The sequence below is a fragment of the Typopeltis vanoorti genome, chromosome 9 (genome assembly GCF_054136105.1).
Source record: "Typopeltis vanoorti isolate ZY-2024b chromosome 9, IOZ_Tvanoo_1.0, whole genome shotgun sequence".
Taxonomy (NCBI): Eukaryota; Metazoa; Arthropoda; class Arachnida; order Uropygi; family Thelyphonidae; genus Typopeltis; species Typopeltis vanoorti.
In genome coordinates, this window is record NC_143557.1 from 144,965,680 (window position 1) to 144,978,022 (window position 12,343).

Here is a 12,343-nt window from a genome sequence, read left to right on the forward strand (position 1 = left end):
TCCTTGTCTCACACCAGATTTAACATTAAACCATCTTCCTGTACTTCCTTCAATTCTAACTGCTGACTTACAACTCAAATAAAGACTAAGTATTGCTTGGTATAATGCCCCATTGACACCATATAACTGCAGCATATTGAATAGCTTCTCTCTTGGCACCTTGTCATATGCCTTTTCCAAATCGACAAAACTTAAATACAGATCTTTGTTATATTCCCATGCTTTCTTGACTATTTGTCATAAAGTAAAGATCTGATTCTGACAGCCTCTATTTGGCATGAATCCAGCTTGTTCTTCACCCAGCTTTTCTTCCACAATTCTTCTCAACCGTTTCTCAAGTATACTTGCATAGATCTTGCCAGGAACACTCAGTAGGGAAATACCTCTGTAATTCTCACATTCAGTTTTATTTCCCTTTTTATATATGGGTACTATGAGAGCTCTACTCCAATCATCAGGAATTCGTCCCTCTGTCCAGGCTTTCTGAACTATGCAGTGCAGCCACTGTAAGACTTTTATACCACCATACTTCAGAATTTCTGGTCAAATATCATCTACTCCTGCTGCCTTTCCATATTTCAAGCCTTTGATGGCTTTTTCTACTTCAAGTATGGATATGTATTCCTGACTGCATGCCTGGTCAGTGTTTTTTACCACTGTGCTGTCATCACTGCTTGTTTCATTTAGCAGTTTTTTAAAGTAATTACTTCATACTTCAAGGATATCTTTCTCTCCTGTTTTCATGTCACCTTTATCATCTCTAACTCCTTTCACAGCACTCTTTCCTCCATTCCTAAGCTTCTTCAACAACCTCCAGAATATTTTGCCAACTTCTTGATATTTATTTTCTATATTCTTGCCAAAGTCCTTCCATGACTTTTGTTTAGCTAGTTTTACACAGTGTTTAGCATTCTTGCATTTGACTCTATATTCTCTAAGTGCACAAGCTGACTTATTTGACAGGAACTTTTGATATGCTTTCTTCTTTTCCTTCACTGCCTCTTTAACTTCCTGTGTCCACCATGGAGTTCTGATTTTATCCTTGCAGACAACCTCACCACATGCCTCTCTGGCAGAATCAATCCATGTTTTCTTCAGAGTTTGCCACTGAATCTCCAAGGTTTGATTCCTGTTCTCAAACTCTTTCATTTTTTTTTCAATAATCTTTCTGTATTTTAGTCTACAGTTCACATCTGAGAGCTGCTGAACTTTTATTCGCTTTAAAACTTTCTTACATGTTATTCTTTTCAATATGAAATTCAATTTTATCCTGCTCAAGACTAAATAGTGATCACTTCCAATTTCAAATCCTCTGTACATTCTGGTGTCCTGCACCAGGGAGAAAACATCACTATCAACAATAACATAGTCAATGAGACTTTTCTTATTTCTTGCCTCTTCTCTACATGTGAATTTGTGCACATTTTTATGTTGGAACATGGTGTTAGTAATAACCAGTCCATGTCCTGAGCAGAAATCCAACAGATATTTGCCATTATTATTAGCTTTGCTCTTTTCTCCAAATTTTCCCAAAATATTTTTTGTATATCTCACAATCATTTCCTACTCTGCTATTTAGATCCCCAACAAGGACCAACTTTTCCTTTCTCATTGTGTCAATTGCTTTCTCTAAAGCCTCAAAAAATTCCTCCATTTCTACCTTAGTAGAACCTTCTGTGGGACCATAGGCACAAATAAGTCTCTTTGTCCAGTTCCCCATTCTCATATTTGCCCACATTACTCTACTTGAGACTGACTGCCATTCAAGAAGATTAGCCTCGTATTTTGTGTTGATTACTATGGCTACTCCTTTTCCTTGATTGTCATTGCTTGAATATAACATTTTGTATTTATTGCTCAGAAAGATCTCACCAGTTTTGGTCTTTTTTTGTTTCAATCACACCTATTATGTCGATCTGGTACTTATTTAATTCCTCAGCTAGCTCCATTTCTTTGCCATTCAGGCTTCTTACGTTGATAGTACCGATCTTTAACTCTGGTGATGTTGAGTTGGGGTTTGTTTTCAGATTTCTTCCAGTAGCTGACTTTTCGCTGTTCGCCCTGGTTCCCTGGCGAAAACAACGGGGGCCTTGTTTAATTGGATGACGTCCCAGCCGGCATGAAATTTTGTCATGTTGTACCATCATTTTTTATTTTGGTTTAACCAATAAGAATACAATTTGGTCGGCTAAATCCCAAATTGCCAGCCCATCCTCGTTCGTTCAGTATCAAAGTAGATACCCAACAGGGTGCATCATGAGAAGGTGGGGATTGGACATTAGGTCAGAAGCCCTGGTCGGTTCTCTGCATTCCTTTAAAGGCTATGTGGAGGTCTCCTTCAGTTATACAGCTTTGACCCTTAAGCACCCAGAAGACCAAGATATAAATGGATTAATACAGTAAAAAGCAACATATGGTGGGAGACTGGGGAAGAACATGTAGTCATCCCTGGAAGCAGTATGAGTAGTGTGTGAGAGACAGGTTTTTTCAATGGAGAGTTTTGAATGATTGGAATGTGCTGCCTGAGAGCGTAGTGTCTATAGAGAATTTGAATATATTTAAGGCACAACATGAAGAGTTGTGTATATGTCAAAAGACTTCCTGCAATGAGTTTGACTCCATTGGAGTCTTGGGTAATAATAATGTAATGCACTTTTAACCACAGCCAGCTTCAGACACTAGCAAAGCAAAAGCATGTTTTGGATGGTACATTTTCAAGGAAGAAATTCTGTCAATATAATAAGGAACTTTTCTTTTTAATAAATTTGTAATTTTGTGAGTGTAGTAAAATAATAAAAAGTGACTATATTAGTAAGAAGATTGTTTATTTTAAGAAATACAAATTTTCTATTTTCAATTTTTTTTTTATTTTGAAGTTTCAAAACTTCAAAAACTTTTACTTGGAACAGAAAACAAATCTTGAGCTGGCTCTGCTATCAAGTAATATAATTTTTTATATATTCAATTTATTCAAAATCAAGCATATCATGATATAAGATTAACTTCTTAATCTCTTAAAGTTTAACAGTAAACAAAATACAGACTATTTCACCATCATTTAGATTTTAAAATGTTAAATTTTGTTGAGATGGTCCTTAATTATCAACAGCGTAAACCTTTTTTCTTGAGTAATGTGTTATTCACAAATGCCCAAAAAAGTTTCCAACATAATGGTATCTTCCTGGAATTGAATTACAAAATGAAATAAAATTAAATAAATGAAAGAATGAGTCATTTATCAACTCTGTGACTGCTTATTTGCCCAGAATACTCAAATTATATTTCCTTTTCTAAAATATTTAGTTTTAAAATTATGCTTAAAATGATTATTTCATTACTAATTATATGAAGAGCCAAAGGCTTCAATTCGGCGACATGACCTTATTTAAGTTAATGGATATTACATCTCATATTGTTTCTTAGCCGAATAAGAAACTCAAAGAGTTTCATGCTGAATATAGAAACTATATAAAGTTCGGTGATTCCTAGCGTAAGCAAATACCTGGATAGTGCAACACCTGACCCATTTGGTAGTGCAAACTGAGGCAACTCATAGGTGGAGCAAGCTCCGATCACTATTCTTTATATAGTTATATAGAACTTTATACAGAATAAGAAACAATATGGGATGTAATATCCCTTAACTTAAATGAGTATTTCATGCTTGAGATTATTATTATTATGTGACACCTCACAGGAGTCCAAGGACTTATCGAGGGAGGACACTTGCTCTACAACTCTGCCTCCACCACTCAATCCACCAACCACAGAGAACTGCATCATCTACACGAATGCCATCTACTGCCCACCACCGTCACTAGTATTTTAACAGACAATCACAAATATCCATGCCAATGGCAGGATTCAAACCCACAGCCTTTTGGCTGGAGAGCAGATGCGCTACCCACTCGGCCAACCAAGTCAGCAAAATATTTGGTAAAATATTTGCTTGTGAGGTCATCTGGTTTATCTTAGCTTTCAATTATTTTTTTAATCTCCTGATTAACCTGCACTATAAATGGAGATTAAATAATAAGCTTAATCCATTCAAAGCCATTATGATGACAAGTATCATTAATATGTGGGTTTCTGAAAAGTAAGGTAACACATTTTTTCTCTTGAGGATGTTGATTAATAGGAAGTTGAAATTATAGACCAAGAAATGCACTCTCTCTCAATGATAGATCAGTGTATCAATACCAGTACTGAAGAAATCTGCCCACACCAGAAACCAACATTGTTGCCTGATGAACTTCCTCTTCTGTAGTGAAATACCTTCTAGAAAGATGCTTCTTGAAGGCCCGAATAAATGGAAATCTGAAGGCGCACTAAGTCTGGGCTGTATTTGGATTGGGGGGGGGGGACAAATTTCCTGATGATTACAGTGCAACAACTCACAAGTGGTATGTGAAATGTGTGGAGTAGTGTTGTCCTACACCAAAATAATATCGCTTGTCAGGAGTGCTGGTCATTTGCATTGAATGTTGGATTTCAGTTTGTCTAACGTTCTACAGTAAAGCTCTGCATTGATTGTTCCTCCATTTGGCAAGAAGTCCACCAATAGAACACCATGGCAATCATGAGGATGTTTCCAGATCATGGAATCTTGATTGCTCTCCAGGATAAAGTGATAAACCCATGTTTCATTTCCTGTGACTAGGCAAAGAGAAAATCCTCACTTTTGTCACTGTATTGCAATAGATTCTCCAGACACATCCTCATGTGTTGCCTTGTGTTCCTCCGACAATTGCCGGGAAAGCCAGTGGGACCATACCTTTCGAAATTCATCACTTGTGTGATTTCACACAGTTTCACTCACCAGGCTTCAAGAATGATGACCTTATGCACGAAATGTTGTCTTTTGTCTTGCTTGATGAAGGCCTGCCTGCCTGATGTCAATCTTCAATGTCACCATGGGCCACTTTAAATTCACTGCACCAAAAATACACCTGCTTCTTTGATATCACCTTTATGCCATACACAGCAACCAGTTTACGGTGAATGTCACTTGGTGAAGCCCCTTTTGCTTGCAAAAAACGAATAACTTCATGGACATCTGTTCATGAAGATGGCAGCTACTGTACAAGTGTTTGGACCACACTTGTACAGTAGCTGCCATCTTGCAACTGAAATTAGCTTCCAAGTAACAGTAGCACCACACTGCAATGGCAGTCTTTTTGAACATCATGGGCCTATCTTTTCACTGTGTTTTATCTCATTCCCTTTCACCATTATTAAGAAAAAAAAATGTGTTACCTTACTTTTCAGAAATTTCTTATACTATCAGACACCCGTTTTAACTGAATACAGATGTTAACAGGTAGTTAGAAGAAACAACCTCAGTAAATGGTCAATATGTGAACCTACATATAGCTGATATGCACTTTAAATTAACATAAACATATAAAAGAGAAAATTTATGATAAAATTATGTATTACAATAATGTGGCAAACATGTGGCACAAGTATCAATACTTACTTGGTGACACTGACTAAGAATGAGAGTCTCTAGGCTGGGATTATGTTGACCAATCATCATCAATCCCTCATCCGTGATATTCTGGCATAAACTGAGATTAAGATACTGCAATTCCAAAAACCAAATAGTTTTTAAGCCAACATCTCCTATCCCAACACAACCACACAAATCAAGCTCTAGAAGACCTTTAATGTTTGAGATGGCAGGGACAATGTTATCTACTTGAGTTATAGTCTGAAAATTAGTCTGATCATTTTCACTGGTTCCAAACATATTTGACAATCTCTCTTCTGAATGCTGCTGGCAGTTATTAATATGAGATGTAACAATTTGGTTTGATGAAAATGAAGGACTATGATGCAAGGCACTACTTGTTGAATGCAAAATTATTTTTCTTCCAGAAGCCTCTGAAAGTCCTCCTCTTCCCCCAGTAAGTCCACGATCTGTAATATCAATACACCATGCTAATTTAAGACTTTTTAATAACAACAGATGACACGTAATTGCATGTAAACTTTTATCACTTAGTGCTCGGCAAGAGCTCAAGTCAAGATGAGTCAGGAAAGGGAGATGTTGAACTAATCCTAAAACTACACCATCTGATAAATTACAGTAGCTAAGATTCAGATGCTTCAGCTTAGGATGTGAAACATTGCATAATGCTTCAGTGAAACCTTCTGGACTTATTTTTTCACAAGAGGATAAATCAAGCTTTTCTAAATATAACAGACTAGGAAGCGAGCCAATCCCATAGTTTGTTAGATTGTGACATCTCCTGAGACTTAGTTCTTGCAAACATTTTAAACTATCACATATAGTAAGAACTGACTCATCAGTTAGTTTGTATACCATACTAAGATCCAAAACTTTTAATTTTGGTTGGTGTTCACACAACAAGGCAACTCCAGCATTGGATAGTTGTTCACAAGAAACCAAATAAAGTTCTTCTAGACTTAAACCACTTAATGTGACTAATGTGCTAAGTGCCCGATTATCAATAAGTGTGCGACTAAAGTTTAAACACTTCAGTTTTGTAGCATAGCATTCAATAAATCTCATTATATTTTGAAAAGTAAATACTGAACCTGAAGGCACGTCGTTTCCTTTAGGATAAAACCTTTTAAATATTCCAGGATGAAAAGATATCTGACAACTGGCTAATGATAACTTTTCAAGATTTGGAAAGAGTCGTACTAGCCTGTTGAACAGTGCATCTGATAAATATCTATTGCAAGCTAAACTTAAATCTTTTACACTTTGTAATGAATTCTCCAATCCCTGAGTGTCAGAAGGTTTTTCTAAAAGGGTGCCAGATATAAAGAGACCATTGCAGCCATTAATACTAAGTGATTCGAGCATTTTGCATTCCATTAGTACTTGAATAAAAACTCTTTCTGATATATCACAGCTATGGATATCAAGTCTCAAAAGCCTAGAGCCAATATTTTTCCATATTTCAATACAATCTGATTGTATATCTACTTCTTTTAATACCAGATGAGAAAGAAATCTTGTACTATTTTTAAAAATATTCAATGCTTCTGATGCTTCATAATGAAGAACTACAATTATTTCACGTTGAAAATTAGAATCCAAAGATGCATAATACCACTGACGACAGACAAGGCTAGCCGATAGCCTGTCAGATACACATACATATTTGAATATAGATGTTAAGAGCTAGAAAAGAAAACATATGATTGAATACATATATAGTAGTTTAATGACTCAATGCATTAAAAAAAAAGTTAGCATTCTGAAGTATTCTAACATTTATACAAAGTACACATTTAAAATTATTTCCATAAAAGTAAAAATTTACCACATGAATGTATTGTAGGTTTATTTTTGTATAAAAACCACACATATAAGACAACCATTAATGATACTGATGAAGAGATTTTTCCCAAAGCAATATATAATACAGTAGTCTACCATTTACCCAACTTTCAAAACAACGACCTTTCAATTAACTGATCCTTGCATGTCAAACGAATTCTTCATAGAGCACCATGTAAAAGTACTTCAATTATCTGAACTTGCTGTTCTGATGACTGAAGGGTCAGATAAACAGTAGATTGCTATACAAAAGATTATCAGAAATGAAAGAAAAAGCAATAGAGTTTGGTTGCAATATAACCTTCTTTCAGTAATGTTTTTTAACAGATAATAACAATTACAGACATGGAAAAGACATTCTGTAATATTTCCTAGATTATGAAAAGATTTCTTTTGTGTGCGTGTTTAAGCAAATGGCACCATGGTTTCATGTAGTCTGTCTACATGAAACAACTTTTGAATGAACCAATTTTTATGAACTCAATATTTATGACTATGAAAAAAAAAGATGCAGATATTTTAATTTTTTTTAATATTGGATAATAATAGTTATCACTTTATGTGAAGACCAAACTATATATTTGTCTGTGTCAGTGATGCATGCAGCAGAATTACACTTGAGTATTAGTGATATTAATTGCTTCCTTAGAACAAACTTGCACTAATCTTTCTGTATTGGGTTTATTATGTGCAAGTGTTTGCTGGCAGCATGGTGAAATGTGCAATATAATATTAATATTCAATATCCAATAACGTTCTACAGATGGTCACCTACACTCTTGATGTTTTCTTATCATCCAAGCTTAAACTGATGAACTTACCACCCATATTTCTAATACATCTGGTACTCTCCAAATCAAACAAGATGTCTAAATCATATGCACCAGACTCTGCAAAACATATTCCTTCAAACTATCCACATACTCAACATCCAGTGTCATAAGACAGTCTTAATAACAATAATAACAATTAAGTCTTCGTCACCGTTCTCTATTTTCTTATCATTCGGATATCTATACAATAAAATCTGGGAATGGAAATCTAGATGTTGCTTGATCAGCGCCATATATCATCAGCTGAGTTTGCCCATGTGATATCTAGGTATCTATTTCTTCTTGTTACTTGTTCTCCTTGTGCTGCTGATGAATACCTCTTCTATATACCATCTTCATAACATCCTCTTCTTCTGTAGCACTTGCATAATTTAATTTCATGATTCATCCATTTCAACTTAGTTTAAAAATATAGTTTGACATTCCCATCAAAAAGTGATCTCGAACAAAGTACCTGTACTACTGATCTCCTTCCCCTGTATTTGATTATAAAATGGTAGTTGCTGAAAGATTTTTCCACTTAATTATACTATAAATTAAAGATGCCAAGAATTTTCCAATTATATTCTTGGTTTCATCCTTTATCCAAGTGCAAGGCACTTGCAAGTAAATTCCCTTCACGACTGGGCTACTTATATATAGGGGCTAATGACTTCATATCAATTGCCTTAGTATCCCATAATGCAATGCACATATCCTTACAGACATGTATAATGCTATGAGTTATGAAAAGGGCCACTACCCAAACTGGTTTCGACCTTTCTTGAGGTCTCATCAGTGGGAGCCAGAACCAGAAGTGATAACAAGTAGAAGTCATATTTCCAGAAGTACAAATAGTACAAGGTTGTCACACCTTATTACTAAAATACTCTGGATTATAAATAGATGTTGAAAGGTTTTCCACTTGGTGTACTATAAATTAAAGATGTCAAGAAATTATCTACTTAGTTTAATCCTTTATCAAATTACTTCAACTTTCCTTCACATTACTTAAACCTTGGTATCACTTCCGAGTCTGGTTCCTACTGATTAGACCTCAATAAAGGTCGAAACCAGTCTGAGTAGTGAACCTTCCCATAATGCATAGCATTATACATCTCCATAAAGATATGTGCTTTCCATTATGGGATACTAAGGCAAGTGATATGAAGTCATTAGCCTCTGTGTACGAGTTGCCCAGTCATGAAGTTACTTCACGTTCAAACTTTGCTTGCTTAGACGAGTAGATAGGCTTATGTGTTCGTCACACATGTTGAATTGAATTTAAACGGAATTGATGTGAACACAGATTGATATGAAAATAATATTTATTAACTTAAAAGCTAATATTTCACTGGTATTATATCCAGCATCTTCAGAGCACACAAACAAAGGTGTTACAAATGCGAGACAACCACAATTTGGTGTAACAGTGGGGCTAGTATAAGTAATTGCAGTGTGCAACACAAGACTAAAGTCCTCATACGGCACCACCTAAGTTATATATATAAAAAAAATTAAAAAAAAAAAAAAAAACAGTAGTCCTTGAAAGTTTTAAAAAATAGTATTCCAAAGTTTGAAAAAAATAAAATAAATATTAATTTGTTCTTAGGATGACTGTCTCCCAAATCTTTGGTAGATGTATACAGCCATACTTGTTAAGGTTTGGAGTATGTTTTAATGCTTCTGTTGCAGGAACAACCTCTCTGACTTGTAGAAGCTTCTGTACAGTAATTTTGTTTTCTTCCAATTGATCCTGTGTGCTGGGGTATCCAAAGCATGGTCTGCCAGACCACACTTGCCATAACGAAACTGACGGATATATTTTTTGTGTTCACTGAGGCAGATGTCCATAGTTCTTCCGTTCTGTCCGTAGTACGATCAATGACAAGAACACGACACTTCATAGACTCCTGGATGTGATAAAGGAGTGAATTTGGCCTTAGGTGAACGGATGAGAGTTCCCAATTTCACATAAAGTTTAAATACAGTGCGAAGTTGGTGTTTGTTAAGCACCCTAGATATCTTTTCAGATGTGCCTTTAATGGACAGGATAGTGAGAGTTTTGTTGTAGTCTCCTGTGGTAGATAGTGGGGGGGGGGGGATTTCTGGGTAGCATTTAGTATTTTATCTATCTTATGGGGATTATAGCCATTGGTTAGGAAGGTGTGGCGCAAGTGAGAAAGTTCAGCAGCGAGAGCAATGTCATTGGAACAGATTGCTCTAGCTCTATGGGTTAGTGTTTTTAAGATACCATATTGTTGAGAAGGGTGATGGTGTGATTGCTTGTGTAAATATCACCCCTGTATGTGTGGGTTTTCTATAAACTGAAAATGATAAGGAACCTTCTGGAAGATGTGTGATCAGTGTGTCCAGGAAGAAGGGCAGGCAGTCATTGGCTTCTAGTTCCATTGTAAAGTGGATTTTTGGGTGCTGGCTATTTAGATGCATTAAAAATGTATTCAATGTGTCTGGGCCATGTGGCCAAATAGCAAACACATCATCAACATAGCGTAGCCAGAGATCAGGTTTGAGAGTGGCTGTGTTGATAGCTTTTCCAGATGTTCTATGCAGAAGTTGGCTAAGGGGGAAGAAAGGGGGGATCCCATAGCTGTCCCATCTAATTGTTTGTATATTTTCCCTTTCCATCTAAAATAACCTGCCTGTACTGTGAATTTAAATAGCTGAAATATATCATAGGGAAATTTTGAATTTAGTAAGTTAAGTGTTTCAGTCAATGGTACATTAGTGAATAATGAGGTGATATCAAAACTCACCATTAGGTCTGAACAATTTAAGGTGTAGTTTTCTAAAATACTTTTTAGGCAGGTAGAATTTTTAACAAAACAGGGAGAATTGTTTGTGCAAGTGGCTAGTAGTTTGGCTAAATGTTTAGCTAGTTTATATGTAGGACTGTTTATACTATCTACAATAGGGCGTAAAGGTGTACCTTGTTTGTGGATTTTTGGAGCTCCATATATTCTGGGTGTTTTAACGTGAATACATTTTTAATGCATCTAAACAGGGGGCATCCTAAAATCCACTTTACAATGGAACTAGAAGCCAATGACTGCCTACACTTCCTGGACACACTGATCACGTCTTCCAGAAGGTTCCTTATCATTTTCGGTTTATAGAAAACCCCACACATACAGTGAGATATTTACACGAACAATCACACCATCACCCTTCTCAACAATATGGTATCTTAAAAACAGTAACCCATAGAGCTGGGGCAATCTGTTACAATGACATTGCTCTCGCTGCTGAACTTTCTGACTTGCGCCACACCTTCCTAACCAATGGCTATAATCCCCATAAGATAGATAAAATACTAAATGCTACCCAGAAATCCCCCCCCCCACACTATCTACCACACGAGACTACAACAAAACTATCACCATCCCGTACATTAAAGGCACATCTGAAAAGATATCTAGGGTGCTTAACAAACACAAACTGCGCACTGTATTTAAACCTTATGTGAAATTGGGAACTCTCATCCGTTCACCTAAGGCCAGATTCACTCCTTTATCACATCCAGGAGTCTATGAAGTGCCCTGTTCTTGTCATCGATCCTACTACGGACAGACAGGAAGAACTGTGGACATCTGCCTCAGTGAACACAAAAAAATATATCCGGCAGTTTCGTTATGACAAGTCAGGTCTGGCAGACTATGCTTTGGATACCCCAGCACACAGGATCAATTGGAAAAAAACAAAAGTACTGCAAAGAAGCTTTTACAAGTCAGAGAGGTTGTTCCTGGAATCAATAGAAGCATTAAAACATACTCCAAACCTTAACAAGTATGGCTGTATAAATCTACCAAAGATTTGGGAGACAGTCATCCTAAGACCAAATTAATATTTATTTTTATTTTATTTTTTTCAAACTTTGGAATACTATTTTTCAAAACTTTCAAGGACTACTATTTGGACTACTATATTTTTTATTTATTTATTATTTTTTTTTTTAACTTAGATGGTGCCATATTAGGACTTTAGTCTTGTGTTGCACACTGCAATTACTTACACTAGCCCCACTGTTACACCGAATTGTGGTTGTCTCGCATTTGTAACAAACTTTGTTTGTGTGCTCTGAAGATGCTGGATATAATACCAGTGAAATATTAGCTTTTAAGTTAATAAATAGTTATTTTCTTATCAATCTGTGTTCTCATCAATACCGTTTAAATCCAATTCAATTTGCTTG

General features: G+C 35.9%; 1 protein-coding gene across 1 annotated transcript in view; it reads right to left on the minus strand.

The window, feature by feature from the left end:
• The window catches only part of LOC150103656 (uncharacterized), a 104,991-nt gene that overhangs the window by 55,383 nt on the left and 37,265 nt on the right, over nucleotides 1-12,343 (minus strand). The window contains exon 2 of the mRNA XM_090397862.1: nucleotides 5,480-7,159. Within this exon, the coding sequence (XP_090253988.1) occupies nucleotides 5,480-7,159 (1,680 nt within the window). The remainder of the gene's footprint in view (nucleotides 1-5,479; nucleotides 7,160-12,343) is intronic.